At 41.2% G+C, this 21,883-nt stretch overlaps 1 protein-coding gene across 1 annotated transcript in view; it reads left to right on the forward strand.

Annotated features, from left to right (window-relative positions):
- Positions 1 to 21,883, forward strand: part of LOC108796423 (UPF0505 protein C16orf62-like) — a 503,129-nt gene that overhangs the window by 288,047 nt on the left and 193,199 nt on the right. Inside the window, exon 16 of the mRNA XM_018567896.1 lies at positions 1,231 to 1,277. Within this exon, the coding sequence (XP_018423398.1) occupies positions 1,231 to 1,277 (47 nt within the window). The remainder of the gene's footprint in view (positions 1 to 1,230; positions 1,278 to 21,883) is intronic.

The following is a 21,883-nucleotide window of genomic DNA, read 5'->3' on the forward strand; positions in this document are numbered from 1 at the left end:
TGGTTTTAATTTTTTTTACTTTTTTGTTTTTGTAAAAAACTTTTTAAAATTTTTATTTATCTTATGTTTTACTTTTTTATATTTGTTTATTTTATTATGTTTGACTTTTTTTATCACTTTTTAATTTTTTAATTTTAATTCTTATTTTTTACTTTTTAAAATTTTTATTTATTTTATTTTTTACTCTTTATCAATTTTTAATTTTCAAAATTTTTTTAAACTTAACTATCTCTTATTATTTTTAACTTATTTTTTTTAATTAGGCCCAGCGGGGAGAGAGACAGCTGGAGGTGGGGGCGGACCATGAAGGGGGGGATGGACCTGCAGGCATATTACAAGTGATCTTGATGGCATCGCTGAGATCACAAAAATTACCCGCTTGGCAGCTGCCCCTCTACTTTCTGCTGCCCCAAGGCCAGGCCTTGTTGGCCTTGTGGGAAATCCGGACCTGGGTACGGGGATAGATTCACTACTTGAATTTTCTTCTGTTGTGTTGGTATATCTATTGGTGGTTGTTCTCTAATGTGGACATCATACTAATTTGATGTAGTAGTGTCAGATATGTCCTTTTCTGGTAGGATTTTATTATATCCATTTTCTTTTTGGAACAATGTGTATACTTTTCCAGTTTGAAAGTCTTGTACATCGCTTAAATATTTGTTTACAAATGTTAATTGTTTCTTTGTGTCATTGCACATTTTGCTAATCTGTTCTCTTAAAATATAAAATCTGGATGAATCCTACATTTTAAAATATTTCTTTGTTCCTCTTCTAGTTTGGCTTACTTTAGCAAAATGTGTTTTTTGTTTTTTTTTTAATCCAAAAGATAATACTACTGGTTCTTAATGTGTTTGTTTTCTGTATTTTACCCCAACTGCCTATTAATGTGGAATTTGCCTTAGGAAAATTGGATCTCATATATATTCTTAAACCTCTTACTGGAATTCCTTCCTTTTAGATAATTTTTTTTTCAGCTGCCTCCCACCATGATCTTGTATTGTATTATACTTCATAGAAACCACTATGGGAATCATTGTGTCGGTGATGTCATAAGAAAAATAATACACAAATATAAAATATAAACAAAAAAAATAGGTATTAGAAATGTTGAATAACTTTTAAAGTGGCTAAAGGTTTGAAATGTACGTTCTCTCTGAATTTATAAAACATTGTTGTTATGAAATTTCTGCATGATGATCACTCTTTATTTTTTTCTCTTTTGCTTAATAGGCTCTACTGACTGAAATGATGGAGAGGTGTAAGAAGCTGGGAAACAAGTAAGTGTTTCAAGTTCAAATGTCTTATAACTAGTTTCATTACCTTATTAATTTACTATATATTAAAATATATTGTTATTAGCTTGTTTCATATTATTGAGATACTGATTTATTATTGTATAGCATTTATTGAAAAGGACACTGCAACCCAATTAGAGAGAGGATAGCCGTTTCATAGATGCATATTCCTGTATGAACTCTAGCTAGTTGCCCCAGTAAAAAAAATAAAACTAATTAACTCACTTGAAGACCAGGGTGTTAAACCCCCTTCCTGGCAAGGCCATTTTTCAGTATTCAGTGCTGTTGAACAATTATTTAGTCATGCAACGCTGTACCAAAATTACATTGATACCATGTTTTTGGGACAGATAGAGGTTTTGTTTGGTAGTATTTAATCACCACTGGGTTTTGTATTTTTTTTTACTGTATTGAGGAAAAATTACCAAAACTTTTGATTGAAAAACATGTTTTCCCTTTGCTAAGCGATGAAACATTGCACATAAATAATCTTTCTTAATAGATTTAGGCCAAAATGTATTCTGCTACATTTCTCTGGTAAAAAAAAAGTGTGTATTAAGTACCGTGTGTGAAAGTTATATAGTCCACAGAGTACAGTATATATATTTGTATCAACACTGACTGCTTGTTGCATTTCTTGAGGCCCTAAAATGCCGGGACAGTAGAAACACCCACAAAATGACCCTATTTTGGAAAGCAGACACTTCAAGGTATCTAATCAGAGGCATGGTAGTTTTTTTGCTCCTTGGATTTTAGGCCACTCTATGCGGCTATGCTGCTAAAAAGTCTCACATGCGTGGTATCCCCATACTCAGGAGGGGTAGCAGAATGTGTTTTTGGGTGTAATTCTAAGAATGCCTATGCTGTGTGTTAAATACATCTCATCAATTGAAAACCTTGTGTAAAAAAAAAAAAATATTGTTTCTACACAAAGTTGTCAATGAATAAGATATATCTAACACACTGCATAGACATCCTTAGAACTACACCCAAAAACACATTCTGCTACTCCTGAGTATGGGGGATACCAGGCATTTTAGACTTTTATGGCAGTCTAGCCACATAAAATGGCCCAAAATCCAAGGAGCACTTTGAGGCTTACAAGGACATGCAGTACATTACGCATCTGATTCCCTGACTACCTATTGCATTTTTGGAGGCCCTGAAGTGCCATGGCAGTAGCAAACCCCACAATATATCCCCATTTTGGAAAGCAGGCACCCCAAGATATTTAATAAGTGGCATTGTCAATTTTTTTAAGATACCATTTTTTGCCCCATTTTTAGAAAATGAAAGACATTTTTTATTTTTTTCTGCACAACATTGTCAATTCAGAAGATATATCTAAGGGCTAATTAACACCATATGCAGTGTGTTCCGGTACGATTCTGGCCGGAATGCACTTCATCGCTTTGCGGCCGGCTCACTTTTTTGCCGGGCTGGAGGGGATGCGGTGGGCCATGTAAGTCAATGGCAACGTAGCCACACCCTCCGGCCGCAATGCGATCGCCCGCATGGGATCGCAAGGCACATTGTGCCTGCAGTGCGATGTGCTTTGCGATCCCGTGCAGGTGATCGCATTGCGGCCGGAGGGCGTGGCTACGGTCCCATTCACTTACATGGCCCACAACGCCCCCTCCAGCCCCATGAACACCCCAAAACGCATTCTGCTAATCCTTCTGAGGATGGGAATACTACCTATGTGAGACTTTTTTTGCTGCCTAGCCTCATGGAGGGGTCCAAAATTCCAAGAAGTACTATGAGGCTTTTTAAAGTGTAGCTTCATCTATAGCAGACCCCATTCCCTCAAGCCAGGCAGGCCTACTGGTACTTGGCTTACCCCAGGAATTTTACACAATTCAATGTTTAGTGGCCAGGTGGTACAGAAAGATGGACAAAAGGTAAACAAAAAAAACAGTATCTGTGGTTCCAGGAGTGCAGCGGTCTCCAGAGGAGATGGCTGGGACTGGTGTTTTGGCTGGAAGGTTTTCAGTTGGACATACAGATGGGTTACTGCTAGGGATGCACCGATACTAGTATCGATATCGGTGCCGATTCCAAGTATTTGGGCAAGTACTCGTACTCGCCCAAATGCTCCGATGCCTAGCACGAGTACTTCCGGTATCAGGAAGCCGGGCAGCGCGTCATTACACGCTGCCCGGTTTCGCGATTGACCGGAAGCTGGCCTCGTGAGGTAAGGTTACCTTACCTTAGTATGTGTAGCCTGTCATCCCCCGGGGCCTCTCCAGCGAGAATGCGGCCTCCGTCTGGTACCCAGCCCGAGCCGTCCAATCAGAAAGCCGGGCGGCGTCTAATGACGCGACGCCCTGCTTTCTGATTGGCCGGGAAGCTGTCTTCATGACAAGAGAGCATGAAGCCGGCCTCCCGGAAAGCAGGGCATCGCATCATTACACAGCGCCCGGCTTCCTGATTGGCCGGCTAGACGGCTCCGGCTGGGTACCGGATGAAGGCCGCGTTCTCACTGGAGAGGCCCCGGGGGATGACAGGCTGCACATACTAAGGTAAGAGGGGACTTTTTTGTTAACCGGGAAGCCGGCTGGCGACTCTTTACAAAACGAATTGTCGCTGAAATTAAGAAATCTCATTATCCTTTTATATCTTGTCCTGGACATCGTAGCAGAATATAGGGGCACATGATGGATTGGGTATGTAGACCTGCATGCAATAAGTTAATTTTTTTGGTGAGTCTCATATTGAGTGTTAGGCCAAGAAAGATTTTAAATTCAGAAACACTCAGAGGTTTCAACTGAAATGGACTGGCATAGGAGGAATAAAGGCTGGTTTGGTCGACAATTAAATTGAATAGGTCTTCAGTAAAAACCAAATACAATAATTTGTTTTGCGGATGGCCAGTAAAGGGGGATGACAGGTGTTGCACCGGAGTGCAAAGTATCTTTTGTGATACACAGTGTCTCTTCCCGTCCCATATAAAATTTAAAACGTCCCTTTGAAAGGATCTAATGTCAGAGGCTGGAATTCTCACTGGTAGGGTGGTGAAATAATACAACAATTTTGACAAAAAGGGCATTTTAACCGAAGTTAATCTTCCTGTAAAGGATAGTCTCAAGGATTTCCATCTTTGTAGTCGAAACCTTAATGACTGAAACAGTGGTTTATAATTGGCTGCATATAAAGAATATACATTATTCGTAACATAGATTCCCAGATATTTAATTTGGTCATTTTTCCAACTATAGGGAAAGGAGGCTTGTAGTGAGGTTAAGGTGGCGGGGGGGTATATTCAATGGAAGCACTTCAGTTTTACCATGGTTCAATTTGGAGCCTGGCAGAGATTTGGCAAGGACCGTAGTGGGGATGTTATAGAGAGAATGACATCATCCGCAAATAATGCTAGTTTAAATTTTTGTGGTCCAAGTGGTATCCCTGAGATGTCTGGTGACTTGCGTATACGAGCTGCTAGGGGTTCCATACATAGAGCATATAAAAGAGGAGACAGAGGGCACCCCTGCCTGGTGCCATTGCGTATTTGGAAGGGTGTGGAAGTTGCTGTTCGTAATTTTATGGATGCCGAAGGGGTTGAATATAGTAAAACAGCAAATAGTATATAGAATATAGAGCTTTAACCGCATGAGCATAAGGGCCTCTGATCCTTATGTGTGCCAATGTCGCATGTAAGAATGGCAAACTAAGCTTATAGAAGGTGTTTTCCGCATCTAAACATATTAATAGTGCTTCAAGTTTCTCCTTGTGTATGATATCTACTAGATCTATAAGTCAGCTTGACGGTTGAGCACAAAACCCTCTTGATCATTATGTACGAGTGCCGGTAAGAGTTGAGCTAGGCGATTTGCTAAGGTTTTCGTGAAGATCTTGAAATCCGAGTTGAGGAGGGCAATGGGTCTATAGTTAGTGCAAAGCTTACTATCCTTATCAGGTTTGGGAAATACCGTTATGTGGGACGACAGAAATGACGATGGTACTATATCCCAGGAAGAAAACCATTAAAGATGTTCTTCATATGTGGGAGAAGGATGTCGGTATACATCTTATAGTATGAGTACGGGAAACCGTCCGGGCCTGGTGATTTACCTTTGGGTAGAGCTCGGATAATCCGAAGTTCTTCTTGACTTTAAATTCTTTATTTGTGGACAAAAAGGGTGGGGTACATAGAAAAGGAGGAACAGTGTCCTCGCCGTCGCCCCCATAGTGGCACGGACCAGCGGGTTCGGCCACGAGGATAGCGGCATCGCCGGAACTATCCACGGTATGCCCCGTAGTGGCAACTGACATCCCTCCTGTTCCAATGCCACCCACAGTTTCTGTTCAAAGTGACAGCACCAGTCTAGCACCACAGATAGGTGGGCTGCTTTGTAGTACAGCGTGGGGTCCGGGAAACCTAAACCCCCTGCCTCCCCCTTTCCGGATAGGATCTGGTGGAGTAAGCGAGCCCGCTTATTCGCCCATAGAAAATTCAAGAAGCTAGATCTACCGTAGTGCGTATTCAAATTCCGCTTGGGAGATCGGGGTCTCCAGGGTCCTAAGTTCTTCTTGAGTAATATCAGCATTTATGGCAGATGAGGTTTAATGTTGATAAATGCAAAGTTATGCACTTTGGGACAAAAAACACGCAAATGGGTTATACAATAATGGGTATGCCGCTAGGGAAGTCTGAAATGGAGAAAGATTTGGGGGTCACTGTAGACCATAAACTCAATAATAGATTACAGTGCCAGGTTGCGGTAAGCAAAGCTAGTAGAGTCCTGTCCTGCATCAAGAAGGGAATGTTTTGCAGGGATAAGTCTATAATATTGCCACTCTACACATCACTGGTTCGGCCTCACCTGGAGTATGCGGTGCAGTTTTGGGCACCGGTACACAGAGGGGATGTCCTTGAACTGGAGAAAGTCCAGCGAAGGGCGACCAAACTCATCAAAGGGATGGAGGACCAGAGCTATGAGACACGGTTACTAAATTTAAATATGTTCACGCTGGAAGTAAGGAGATTAAGGGGGGACATGATTTTCATGTACAAAATGTTCTATAGTCATAGCGACATTAGCAACAAACTCTTCAAGATTAATTCCGTAACAAAGACTAGAGGACACCACCTAAAACTGGTAGAAAAAAAATTCAAACACAAGGGGCGAAGGGGATTCTTCTCAGTTCGCGCGGTTAGGGTCTGGAACTCACTGCCGCAAGCAGTGATTTCAGCTAATAGTCTGGAATCATTCAAGAGGCTTTTGGACGATTTCCTGAGAAACGGTAATATACAGGGGTACAAGTACTCCTAAAAACGAGATGACTCGGGGATCTTTACACACACACACACACACACACACACACACACACACACACACACACACTAGGTTGGACTTGATGGACATGTGTCTTTATTCAACCTCAAATACTATGTCACTATGTAAAGCTACCAGAGCCTCGCCATTAATTTACGGCAAGTCGCACTCAGCTGCGTAGTTCTGGATGCGAGTTGTCAGTTGCCCATCGGATGGTGTAAAGGCTGGATCAGTTAAATTATAAAGGTCGTTATAATAGTCTCTGAAAACGGTAGCTATTACATCTGGATGGTATTGTAAAGTGACTCCGGTGTCCCGAACTGCCTTCAGCCCACTGCTGCTAGCCTCTTCACGCAACTTACGGGCCAGTAAGGTATTGCCTGGTCTCCTCTTTCATAGTATCTCTGCCTTAGATATGTCATAGACATCTCCACCTTGTGGATTACTAGGTGACGCAGGCGTGCTCTAGTTTTGATTAGTTTACGGAGAAGGGTTTTGGAGGGTGCCAAAGCCAATTGTTGTTCCAAGTTAACAATCTCGCCCTTCAGGCGCATTGTGGTGGCCAATCTGACTTTTTTTTTAAAGTCTGGACGCTATCTCTCTGCCACTCTTATCATGCTGAGAATTTGAAATGCCCCCCTCACTGCTGTACATTTTTTGGAAATTTTTAGTAGTTGGTATACTTGGGGGCACTGGATGACACTGGTATTTGGATGTGTTGTACTGGTACCTGATGACACCGTTTTTTTTAGGATGACAATCAGAGATACTGATTGGTGCTGACAAGTTATGTGAGCATCACAAGCTGATTGGTGATAATAGGCTGGCACTGTAATAGACCCTGGGGTGTACTGCTGGCACTAGTGACACTGAATGCTGATGATTTGTGCTGCAAATGTGGCACTGACAATACTGTAATCACACTAATGGCACTGTGAATCGCATTGATGAGACTGTACAATGCACTGACACTGTGAATCACACTGATGACACTGCAGATCACAATGATGAAACTGTGAAAGACTGGGAAATGCACTGATCTCTAGCAGAGTGAACTCTTATGCTGTATATCACTTTAAATATTACTGTGGATGATCACTGTGCAGTTCTCTATCTCCTCTCTCACATCCAAGCGGTATATGAGAGAGGAGATGGAGACAAGGCTGCAAACCACAGCCATTGTTTACACTAATGACAGTTGTTATTTGTCACAGCAGATCGCAAGGTACAGAGCCGATTTCACCGGCTCTATACCTTGTTTTGGAAACCGCACTGTCCAACGCACTGTCCTCCCGCTCGTGTGGGCAAGGACGTTTTAAGACACCCACTCACATCTACAAGGCTCCCATCCAGCCGTTTTCCTACGTTCGATGGACGGGAGGTGGTTAAAATGGCCCAATACTTTCCCTTTCTTTTTCACATATTGTTTGCAACAGCCTGGCATTGCAAGCTATTAATCAAAGCGAGCAGAGCACTGTCTTGTATTAAAAAGGGAATGTACTGTAGAGACAAATCTATAATTTTGCCACTTTAGAGATCGCTGGTTCGGCCTCATCTGGAGTATGCGGTCCAGTTTTGGTCACCAAGCCACAGAAAGGATGTCCTTGAGCTAGAAAGAGTCCAGAGAAGGGCAACTAAACTAATTAAGGGGATGGAGTACCAAAGCTATGAGTCAAGGTTACTAAATTTAAACATGTTCACCCTGGAAGTGAGGAGATTAAGGAGGGACATGATTTTCATGTACAAGATGTTCAATGTTGTGATAGCAACATCGGCAATCAACTTTTTACTGTAAACTCCATAACAAAGACTAGAGACCGCCACCTAAAATTGGTGGAGAAAATATTTAAGCACAAGGGGCGTAGGGGCTTCTTCTCAATTAGAGTGGTTAGCGTCTGGAACTCGCTGCCACAAGCAAGTGGTATAAGCTGAGAGTGTTGAATCATTCAAAAAGCATTTGGACAATTTCCTCAGAGACCTTAACATACACGGGTACAGGTAATAATAATCAAAATACAACTGGTGACAATAAGGAATATGGCTGACACATGACAATAATTTTGATCAACAAGATAATAAAAATAAAACCACAGGGTATTATTTTAAATATTAATAAAACAAAACTAAGTAACTCCTGGGATGCAATTAGTAACTTCTCAGTAGGTAAGCAGAATGTGACAAAATAATGTGCAGATTCAACATTTGACCTCTCCCAGCCAAACATATGTTCAAAAAGTTTGAATTTCTACTGCACATGAACTAACTCATACTACTATGCAAAGGACTAGCTAATCAGCCAAAAATCTATTTGAGGTAAAGACAAACCAACTAAGTTGTTTTATTTTTATGTATATATCACAGCCTAAACCATTGACTAGAAACTGAAATAAGCTTCAAGGAGACTCCATAAATATTTCTCCCAAGATTGAAAGAGACAATTTTTACTGCAGATAAAATGTATCTCCAATTCAATCATGATGCTAACAATGACCAAATGGTTTAGTAAGATATATATGGCTAGTCAATTGTCTACAGATAAATAGAAATGTATACTTTACCAAAAATTGAAAATTCGTTTGTCTAAGAGATGTCAGCTTTGTGTCAGTGTAGGGACAAGAGATGGTTAGGTTCTCTTTGGTTCAGTTCCCTCTGGCAACCTGTCCATCAGCTTCAGATCTCTCCTTTCTGTGTAGGTCCTGTATATTTTTTCTCTTTTTTTCCCCCCAATTTTTCAGTTCTAACTTTCTCCTAACTTTTATCACCCAAAAATGTGGGAGGAGAAAGCTTATCTCAACCTAATTATGACATCAAGAACTAGATCACCTTACTCCAATGTACTCCAAATTACCTGAAGACGGCTGTTGGACTAGGAATCATTTTGGATTTTTCCTTAAATATCCAATAATATTCCATGAGATGACCTCTGACCTAAGGCCATAAAATTAAGAATTATCTTGACATACCTTGTCAGACTTAATGTCTCTTTAACCCCTTCATGACCAGTGACGTACAGTGTCACTGGCATCGGGGCCGCTCGGGACTCTAAATGTGTAAAGCCGACTGTGGGCTTTACAGTAGAAGCGATTCTGTTGGCTCAGCTGCCGCCAGATCGCTTCTACGGGCCGGTAAACGAACTGTTTTTTAAATGATTACATAAAATAAATGTAAACATAATAAAACAATTTTCAAAGTCCCCGGCGAGCCCACACGTAAACACGCATCAGGTGCGCCTACATATGAAAACGACGATCACACTACACATGTTGGGTATCACCATGCACGCCGGAGTGAGAGCAATAATTATAGGTCCAGTATTTATGCATATCTCTAAACTGATGACCTGTAGGGGCTTTTAAAGCGGCTTCTATGGACTTTTTGGGGTGCTGAATTGTGTTGTGCGCACAATTTTTAACCTGGGCATGTTGGGTATCTATTTACTTGTAATCTCATCTTTTATATTTTATTTTAAAAAATGGGTAGTTAAGTGCATTTTTTTTGTTTTCATATATTTTTATTATTTTGTTTCCATAAAAGTAAATTTAGACAAACATTCATAAGCATTAGTTTCAAATTATCTCTTATTGTTAATAATTATTTATAGCTCTAATTGAGATAACTACAACTTTCACCCAACTTTCACAATATCCATCACTAGTCATCCATCATATTTTACTTCCTCTATCACTCTCTTCTCACATTCTAACTCCCATTCTTATGGTTTCTAAGGGGGGTGGAGTGGGAAAGAGGTTAAAGGGAGTGTACCCATCCCTTATACTTCATTTAGAATACCCCTCTAGTGTTTGTGACTTCTATAACCCATAATATATATGTATATCTCACTATATCCCCTTATAGTGTCTACGTTCCTCTATTCTTATTATTATTCCCCTCATGTGTTCACTAGTGTGATAGCTAAACAATATACAATCAATAATAAACCCTTTTATTACAAACTTAAACCTTGTTCCTTCCTCCCCTCTTTCCTTATTTATAATGATCCTACTTTTATTGTGTATCCCAACTACTATTTAATTACCTGCTTTTCTATACCCTATGTGTACTACCTTTCCCTTCTACTTCCTTTCCCTTCTACTTCTTCTAAATATACCTTGTGTCCTCACTTCTTAATCCCATCCTCCCATTTCCCCTCCTCTCCATAGAACCATCTTCATTCCTTCCGTCTTTCATTCATATAGTTTAACGTATAGAAATTGAATTGAACCATTCAGGATAGGCACCACACCCCCAATTTGAATTGTATACAAGAAAGATAAAGAAAAGTGGGGCTTTAAAAGTGTCCAGACCATACAAAATGTCCATCAAACATACATGGTTTTGTATAAAAATATACTTTATTACATTGAGACAACTTAAAAACTTGGCTACATTTAAAATGTCATTAACATGATACAATGCTACATTAAAAAACAAGCTACCTCCTTTTGGTGCCCATACATGTGTACATATATTTATTTATATATCATAGACTCCTTGCAAGTCCTAAATCCTGTAACAATTGCATGATCCACTGTGGGCCCAATCTCCGACGCAACTGTATGTGCTTCCTCAGGGAGGCTGGAGGCATTCTAAGACATTGCATCAAAAATAAGTTTAAGTATAATGATCACAAATATCAAATTCCTACTGAAAATAACAAATAATAACAATACAAAACCCACTTCATGTTCACAAAGGTGGCTGGATCCTTGGTCCCACATGCTATCTCGCAATCACCAAGCAGGTGAACCGGTGGGAGGTGACCGGGGATATACAGGACTGAGAATATGAAAGTAAAACAGGAGATCATAAATTCCAGGTATTCAAAAGAATTAGTTCAGAGGTAGATTTGTGCAAAGATATGCAGAGATATAAAATAGCTATGTTATTGGAAGCAGCTATCGGTCCGTATATACTGACAGAGGACAACAGAATCCCATAGAAATAAATCTAACTGTAGGGCATAACCAACATTACATAATGGCTTCAGGTAAATATACTCAGAGCCTTGAGGAGCACCTCCAAAATGGTCGCTCCCCACCCAAAATCAGTTTGATTCCAATATTCTAAATAATTATCCAAATGTTCATCCTAATCAGTAAAAAGAAAAAAAGAAAAAAAAAACCTGGCAGTGAATAGAATATAGCTGGAACTGGTTTTACCTATTGCAAAGAATCCCATCGTCAGTGTTGTTCAGGATCAGCAGTCCATAAAATGGCTCCATGATGAGCCACTTATATATCCCCGGAATGCCATTGCGCATGTCCCCGATTGCGTCATGACGTCAATGGCTACGTCAGACTGGTAAATCACGCATGCGCATATTCGCGGGCAAACGCGCATGGCTGCCGCGAAAAAACGTGCAGATTAATCCTACTTTCATTCATATAGGTCATATACTATGTTTTATCTAAATCATTTTATAATTTTATATTTTCTTTATTCCTATTTGACCATACATGCATTACCCCTTGGTCCTTTTTCAGTTGCTGCCTTTATCCTTCTTTTAGCATTTTCTCAAATTCCTCCGATTGTCTAAATGATTCCTATTTCTCCCATATCTTCTTATAACTATCATTCCTATCTGTATCCTTTGCACTTAATTCTTCCATATACCTTATTTCTGCTATAATATTTGCCCAGTTTTCTATTGAGGGTTGGACTGTTAGTTTCCAGCCCCGTGATATACTTATTTTAGCGGCTACCAACATAAATCTTAAAATATCTTTTTTTATTTTTTTTATTGCACCGGGAATCAATGTTAATAATGCAATTAGGGGATCCTTTTCAATATTTGTTGCCTCCACACGGCGATATATTTCAATCACTGACTCCCAGAATGGTTGTAACCTAGGACAACTCCACCAGATATGCAATTATGTTCCCTCTTCTATTTCACATCTCCAACACCTGTCAGACATCTCTGGGTTTATGTGTTTAATCCCTTCTGGGCACCTGTACCATCTAGATAGTACTTTATAATTTTTCTCTTGATGGAATGAAGACATGACTGAGCTATGTGTTATTTTAAATATTCTACTCCATTCTTTCTCAGATATTTCTCTCCTCATGTCTTGTTCCCATCTTTTTATATATTTTGTATGTCCCTTGTCTTCCACCTCCCTCAGCATGCCATAGACCACTGATAAAGCGTGTGTAATAGGTGACTCTGTTATAAAGGGTTTCTCTAATGGTTTGAATGGCCTATCTACGGGATTAAGAGCCTTAAGGAATCTTATACAATCCAATAGTTGGACCGCCTCCATCCACAATTTCCCGTTAGTTTGTTTTTCTGGTCTGAACTCACTTTTTACTTCATCTTTACCTTGTTCCAAGACCTGCCAAACACGTGTATATGAGGTATTCTCATCTTTCAGTAAGGAGAACACTTGCATACCGGGTGGAAATTGTGGATTTCCCACTATGGGAGTCAGGGGCCTGGGTTTGGCAGATAAATTATATTTAGTGATAGACCTATCCCATATCTGTATTACAGACTTCACTAAAAGTGGCATATTTAAAATATGTGGTCTATTCTCTTTTAGTAACCAGGGGATACTCGTCAGAGGTATAGGGGAAATATCCATCTCTAGTTTTACCACCCCTTTATTCTGACTGTTATGTAACCAATCCAATAATCTTGATATTAAGGACCCTTTATGATAAAGTGCAAAGTCTGGGAATCCCAATCTTCCTCTTTAAAGTTTTTACACTAGTTCGGGGGTTTTTGTTAGCCCATACGAATTTCACTGCTGCTGATCTTAGTTTTTTTTAAAAGGTATCTGGGAATAAAATGGGTATTGTCTGGAATCTATACAGGATTTTGGGCAAGATGTCCATTTTTAGGACGTTTACTCGTCCCATCCAGGACATTCGTATATTACTCCATGTATTAAATTGAGCAAAAATCTTGTCAGACCATTCTCTGTAATTAATATCATAGAGTGTATTGAAATCCTTGGGGATATTAATACCCAGATATACAATAGAATTAGGCTGCCATTTAAATGAATAACTTTCCTTTATGTTAAATTTTACTTTATCCGTTAGGGATATACAGTATTCAGGAATTCTGACTTGGATATATTTATATGAAAATTGCTCAGGTCCCCATATTCCTTTAGTTCTTTAATAATATTAGGGATTGTTGTTAATGGGGAAGTTATAAAGAAAAGTAAATCATCTGCGTATAATGCCATTTTATGTTGTTGTGTTGCTAAATTACCTTTTATTGATGGGTTTTGTCTTTAGAGTAGCAGCTAGTTGTTCCATCACTATGACATATAGTAATGGTGATAGGGGGCATCCCTGCCGGGTTCCATTAAAGATTGGAAACGGGGCAGATAGTTCACCATTCACCCTTACTCTTGTGGTTGGTTGTGTATATAATGCCATTACCTTAGATACAAATATCTCACCCAATCCCATTTTCAAAAGTGATTCCCTAAGAAAGGTCCAATTTACTCTGTCAAATGCTTTTTCAGCATCAATTGACAGAAGACACATTGGTATATTTTCTTTCTGGGTGAGTTCTATTAAATTGATGACCGTAGTTGTTCTGTCTTTAGCCTCTCTTCCCTGAACAAATCTAGTTTGATCCAGATTAATTATTTGGGGGAGGACTTTTTTTAACCTGGCCGCCAACACTTTAGCATAAATCTTCAGATCGATATTTATAAGAGAGTTTGGACGAAAATGTCCACATTCTGTTAGGTCTTTACCTGGTTTAGGAAGCACAGATATATGTGCTTCCATTGTCTGTGTAGGGAAGGGACAATTCTCTGAAACTGAGTTGCAGGTCTTTATAAAGATAGGTATTAACTGTTCTTCAAACTGTTTATAAAATCGTACTGTAAACCCATCTGGCCCAGGAGCCTTGCTAATTTGTAGTGTGGATATTGCTTCTTTAATTTCCTTTTCTGAGAATATCAAATTCATATTTTCTCCGTCCTCGATCTCTATTACAGGCAAATCTGCTTCTGTTATATTATTTTTTATTTGTATTTATTTATTGCCATATCTGCATATTCCCCTCTTATTGAGTACAATGAGGCATAGTAATTCTCGGACGGAGAATATTTTACATTCCCCTCGCTATCTTTAATTCGTAATATATTAGCATTAGGGTTTCTTGGGTGTATTTTCCGGGCTAGTGACCTCCCGCATTTATTACCTACTTCATAGTATTGTTTTTTACTTTTATCTCTATTGATTAATGTTTGTTGGTCCAGAATATTCCGAATGTCCTTTCTCACCTCGTTTAGTTGAGTAGAATATTTTGTTGTTACATTCATTTTATTTGTTGCTTCCAATTCTTCTAGTTTCTTAAATAATCCCTTCAATTCACTTGCCTTCTCTTTCTATAATCTCTAGCTCCATGTTTAATAAATATACCTCTTACTACACATTTTAGAGTTTCCCATTGAATGGGGTATAAAGTAGTATCATTTTGGTGGTCTTTAATAAAATTGTTTATAGTAAGGTTTATCTCTTTTTTACAGTCTAGGTTTTTTAGTAAATTATCGTTTAATCTCCAAGTAACCATTCCTTTATTTCTATTTTCAGCTTTTATTTTTAAATACACTGGTGAATGGTCTGACCATAATATAGAGCCCATTTCTATCTCTGGGTCATAGTCCAATAGCCGCTGATGAATCCAAATATGATCTATCTGGCTATATGTTCCATGGACCTGAGAGAAATATGTATAGTCTTTTTTTGTGGGGTGCAATACCCGCCATCCGTCCACTAGTCTCATATCATTCATTTTATCTTTAAGACTCTTTAATACCTCCACTGGGGGGGAGGATTTGCCTGTAGTATCCAGGTTTTTGTCAAAAATTAAATTCATGTCACCCATCACCAACTTTGTACCTACCCCAAATTGTTCAAACCTACTCTGTATCCTAGTGCAAAAGCTATGTTGTCCCTTATTCGGTGCGTATATATTCGCCAGTGAATATGTTTGTTTAAAAAGAGAAAATTTTACAAACACAAATCTCCCCATCTCATCTATAGTAGTGTCTATTACCTCAATCTGTGCATTTTTGTGGAATGCTATCGCTACTCCTCTTGCTTTTTTATCTGGGTGTGTACTATGATACCATTTCGTGTAGTTGCTATCTCTGATATCAATGTGTTTCCTGTAAACATAAAATATCAATTTTTTTAATGAAAGTGATATAAAACCTGTGAACGTTTTCCTGGTGCATTAAATCCCCTTACATTAAAAGTTCCCAGTGCTAAATTATTCATTTCCCAATTATAGTTTCACTTTTCGTAATACATGTTATATATGACCTTTCCAATGCATTCTCCCTATCACATTCACATCCCATCTCATACATTATTCTCCATACATATGTACATTTCTTTTCTTCTTGAATGTAGGACATTCCTTTGACGTCCCACATTGACCGTACAAGTAAACCCTCTTAAATTGGGCTCTACTGGGGTTGTTACGGCCGAGTGACTGAACGCCGTGCGCTCGTCCCGCCACAAAACTATGCCCTTTTATCCAGTTTTATGTCAATTACTATGTTAATTATTCTTGCAATTTATTTTTAAACATTGTATTTCTTTTTTGTTTATGCCCCCCCTACTCCTCCACACTCCCCTCCACCCCATCCATGCCCCCACTGACTCAGTGTCGCATGGCCTGAGTGGCCCAGGGGGCAACCTGCGGGAGAAAGGGGCAACAACCCTTATTTCTTCTGGCTCTCCCACTCCCCCCCCAGCTCTCCCCTCCCCAGCTCTCCCCTCCTCCCTGTTTGCACGGATGTCCATCCCTGCATTTGTTGATGTTCAATTTTATTCAGTTCCATCGGCCACTCCGTTAATTGTATGGCTGGTAGTTCCAAAGTATCCAAAAAAACTGGTAGATCTCCCTGTGCCCTGAGTTTTGCTATTTTTCCATTTCTGTGGGCTATCAGCTGAAAAGGAAAACCCCATCTATATCTGATCTCTTTTTCTTTTAAAATCGCTAATAAAGGTTTTAGGGCTCTTCTAAGCATCAGTGTTTGTCTTGAGAGATCTGGAAACGTGTTTGTCCATCATATGTCAGTGATTCCTTAACTCTTGATGCTTTTAAAATAGCTTCTTTCTCAGTGTAATAATGGAGACGGCATATAGTGTCTCTGGTTCTTGTAGCGTCTCTTTTAAAAAAAACGGGTACTCTATATACTCCATCTATGATTATTTTGGATTGAGGACTTTTATTCATTATATCATTCAATATAGCCTTTGTTGTTTGTAGAAGATTGTGTCTCCACTGTCTCACGTATACCTCTTATCCGTATATTATTACGTTTGTTCCTGTTTTCCATATCCTCTATTTTATACATCATATCCTGTATCATCACTGCTTGGTTGCTTATAATTTGTTGTTGTGATTCAAATCTTGAAATCCATATATTCAGGTTTTCCTCCAGCCCCATTAACTCGTTCTCCTATGTTAGAGATGTCAGATTTTTAATCTTTCAGCTCTTCCTTGTATGTTCTTTCTAATCTGGCAATATAACCCTCCATATCTTTTTTGCTTGGCAATGATCGCGGACATTCCTCAATATCCTGCTGTTGCACCACCTCTTGCTCTTGTTCCAATAAACAAGTAGTGTTATAATTATCCATCCTTATTCTCTGATCCCTTTGGGTGTCCATTCTCCCTCCAGGGGATGTCTCATTGGATATATTTGGGGATGTTCTAGTATGCAAAGTGTGCAAATTGGTATGTGGTTGTATAGCATGATCTTGTACCTTGTCCTTTTCCCAACCTCCCGTGGGTGTATGGGGAGCCATCCGACCTACCTCTCCCCTCCACAGATAGTCTTGAACGGGTACCTGTAAAGTATGATCCAATTTTTGTTGAAGAGCTTCTCCTCATTGTAGTCATTGGTGGTGATAATGGTGCCTGCAACTGCGGCTGCTGTGTCTTTTTTTTTCTTTTCCTTATCCCCCCATGCGTTGATTTAGTATCACTGGGCTAATTGGATAAATTAGATTGAAAAAAACACAATATTATGCTACAATCTGCTGTTCCCTAGATATATCCTGGGAATCCTGGGCTCATGCTGGATATAGTTTAAAGGGTCAGTTAGCTGGTATGTAGTGCGCAGTATGCGGTATGCAGTAGGCTGATATAATGCGATTGCCTCCGGTATCAATAGAATTCAATATATAATATTATATGGCTGTATGCAGTGCGCAGTATGCAGTAAGCTGATATATTATGCAATAACCTCCGGTATGCAATAAAGTTCAATATATGCCAATATATGGCTGGTATGCTTGCATCCTGGATACCTGGACTGCAATATGCAGTATACGGACTGCGTCCTGGATCTAATTTAGAAAGTCAGTTGGCCAGTATGCAGTAAGCTGATATAATGTGATTGCCTCTGGTAACAGTAGATTTCAATATATGTTATTTAATGGCTGTATGCAGTTTACGATATGCAGTAAGCTGGTATAACATGCAATATCCTCCACCAGTCCAACTGTGGCTCCGGAAAGTTGAGGAGCTGTGAGTTCTAGAGGAGCTGACCGCTGCGGCCCACCACACGGAGAGCAGGTTCAAGAAAAAAATTGGTTCTACTGGCATGAGTTCCGGGAATCACCTGCATTCAGATCAATGATGGTTCTGCTTTACCTCTGCCTCTGCTTTACCTGATTACTTCTTCCAACCCTATTGTGTCTTGTCTCCTGCCATTCCGTTTGTCTCCCAACTTCTATGTGAGTATCGGTTTAATTACAGGTCATACCACATACGAGGTGTGGGATACACCCACAATACCCGAATCAGCATACTCGTAGTCTGTTCTACCCTGAGCCTGCCCTCTGAGTTTTTCTGAACCTTTAACGCAATAGTGTGCACTGGTACTTACAAGATATCTCTCTGTATGTCATTGTTGATTTCGAGTTTGTTATGCAAATGCTACTGGTCCCCTGGACCCATTTGTTTTTTGTACCAAACATTTCAAAATAAAAATAAAGAATTAAAAAGAAAAAATTCCAGAGAACAAGCAAGCAAAATTGATTGGAAACTAAATTTAGCTAAAATAATGGAAACAATCCCTCCTTTTCATTTACTACTGACTATATGGTACAGTAAAGAGATGTTGAAAAGGTGTTAAAAAAGCATCCTGCTTAAAGATAAAATAATGGGACCTTTGATTCCAAAAAATTCATCATTGACTTATAGGAAGGCACCATCTTTAAGCCATATGTTAGTTCATAATGTACTTGATCCACCCAGAGTTAAACCCTTTTTCTTTGAGAGAGTGGGTATTGGAAGAAGAATATTAGAATTAATTCCACGGGGGCGTGTCCTGCACATGACGGAGTAAGCTGCACAACTTGTGAGCTCCGTGGTGCCACTACCATTTATACTGCTTCTGAAGACTTATAGTACTTCAGACCAACTTATCAAACGATGTCTAAACGCAGGAAGGAAGGTGCCTCTAATTCCCAAAGGAGAATCCCTTCTGTACAACAATTTTTCTCATCCTTGAGCAGGACCCAGGATCGTGGCAAATCCAAGATGGCGCCGAAGCCGTCTCGCTCTACCCCACCATGTGGCCCGGGCTGCTTGCCCTCACCAGCTTCCAGCGAGGCCCCGTTGGGACTTCGCTCACCCCGTCTCTACGACTCCGATTATGCGGCTGCTGAACCGCTACCGCCCCCGGCAAGCTTCCTTCGGATGTCCCGAAAGAATATAGGGCGCTTCTTCACTACTTGCCAACGAAGGACGATTTTGCAGCCCTGTTTACCAGAGTGGAATCGGCTCTACAGCAGGACTTACTTAATGTACGGCAAGAGGTACCCGCTATTGCCTCGGAGGTGGCCGCGATATCAACCTCCTGATCGATGCCCGCGCACAGGCACTGGAACTAGGACACACAACTCCGCCCGCACACCTGGCTGCCCTTCAACTCCAGCTGGAGGACCTAGACGATCGCAACCGCCGGCATAATTTACGGATCCGGAGGCGGCCTCCCCCTCTAATCTCCATACCACAGTGCAGGCCTTCCTAAGCTCCCTGCTACAGGACACCACTCCTGAGAGCAGTGGCGGAGCTAAGGAACAAAGGGCCCTGGTGCAAGATTTTTTTTGCCCCAAGAGCATCCTGCTGAATAGAGTGCACCGTACCCTCGGCCCTCCATCCTCCTACACATCCTGCCCTTGGGACATCTTCTGCCGGGTGCATTATTATGCGATGAAAGAGGACTTACTTCACCAGGCCTGGCAAAAGAGACCATTGACATTCGATGGCACTGAGTTACTGGCGCTGAGTTGCCAGACTTGTCCCGCAACACGCTGAGACGCCGGGCCCTGCTGCACCCCTTCTTGATGCAATCCTGAGGGCTGGAGCCCTCCACTGCTGGGGTTACCCCATCCGGTTACATGTACATAAGGGTGGCTCTTCATACACGGTCCGTTCCCCGCTGGATGTACCTTGGCTCTGTGCCTTTCTCAACATACCCGTGTTGGCCACTCCGGATTGGCTAGCCCACCTTGCAGGTGAGGTTACCTAGGCTCCGAAACCCAGACGCACCAGACCAGTGCGCCGATCAATATCGGCTGCCCCGACTGACCGGAATTCCACTGACGCCCCTGATGCCGCAGAACCATACCCTGGCGCTGCTTTTCTACCACTATGGTACGGATACCATTGGACTGGGAGCCTGCCCGCTACCACCTTTACCCTCAGGATTGGAATGCTCCCATGCCTCATCGGGACATCCCCGTACTCGTCCTACAGCCTTCAACGTGCACCGCAGACTGCACATGAACAACCTCTTGGATTCATTATCCCCCCTTCGGCCGGTGAGGACCAACCCGGATTTCTGCTTTGCCCACAGGAGTCCTTTACCACAATGCCTTGGAATCCTCAACTGGTACGCAAATCGGCTCTGTACCTCTATTGCATAATATGTCAGTTACCAACTGTAGCCTACTCAATATGTTATGATGCGTTACCACACCGATATCCTGGGGTTTATTTTCTTATGTTTGCTACTACCTATTGAAGGGGTGACAGGCAGAGTTTTTTTATCACTTTTCTGCACACTAATTGCTGCAGTGTGTATTTCAGTTGCACTACGTCACCACACGGGGTTCAGCTCCGCCCCATCCAGACTCTTCCCCCAATAGTTGGTCCCTAGAGCGCTATTGGTGCCATAGGGACCTTGAACTTCGGTTCTAATATAGCTCGGATCACCCGTTCCTCTCACTATATCTCATCTCATACTACCGTTCCTTTTATCCCTAAGTGTATTGTTTGTCTCTTCTCTTCTTTTCAGGTATTCCCCCTCCTCTCCTCCCCTACCTGCATCCATCCTTCCTACCTCTTCTGACCTCGTTCTTCTCTCCTCTTTTTCTCTCATTTGCTATCCCTCTCCTCTCTCTATCCCCTTACTGCCATGGCCTCACTCAAGGTGTTATCTCTCAATGTACGTGGACTTAATGTCCCAGAGACACATAAAATGATCATTTCCAAGCTACATCATCACCGAACTCAGGTGGCTTTCTTACAGGAGGCACACTTTGCCGAAGGGCTGGTCCCCTCACTCCGAGACAATCGTTACCCCCCTGGCGTACCATGGTTACTCCCCTGATGAAGTCGCGAGGTATCAGTATTCTCATAGGACGCTCTGTCCACTGGCAACTACTTGACATGTCGGCAGGGGAGGACAGACTCCTCCTGATGGTGAAGGGCCTGATTGGCGGTCAAAAAGTGACATTTGTAAATGTCTACGCCCCTAATCAGGGTCAGATTTCCATTCTGGAACATGTTCTACCCTTGGTGGATGACTTCAGGGAAGGTGTTTTGCTTCTTGGTGGGGATTTAAATTTCCACCTAGACCCTGAGGTTGACTCTACCAATGCCACCTCCCACTTCCCCTTCCACTCCTTGAGATGCCTTAAAAAATGCCTACATACCCACCAACTAACAGACGTTTGGCGAATACACCACCCCACGACTAGGGACTACTCTTTCCATTTCGTGGTCCACGACACTTGCACTCGCATTGACTTCTTCCTAATACATCATAGTATGCTTCCATCCGTACTACGCTCGGAGATTGGCAACATTACCTTCCCGGATCATGCACCTGTAACACTCACGGTAGACATAGATTCACTGACCCCCCGCTCATGGCGCTGGCGCCTGACCGAGACTCTTCTACCGAGGTTTCGTCCCAGGTTGAAAAAGACTTGGCAACCTATTTTACCTTGAATGTGACTCCGGACTGTGCCCCCTACATCATTTGGGAGGCCTATAAGGCCTACATTAGAGGTACGCTTATTTGGATG

This window comes from Nanorana parkeri, unplaced genomic scaffold, assembly GCF_000935625.1.
Source record: "Nanorana parkeri isolate BGI_ZX_2015 unplaced genomic scaffold, ASM93562v1 scaffold1113, whole genome shotgun sequence".
Lineage (NCBI taxonomy): Eukaryota > Metazoa > Chordata > Amphibia > Anura > Dicroglossidae > Nanorana > Nanorana parkeri.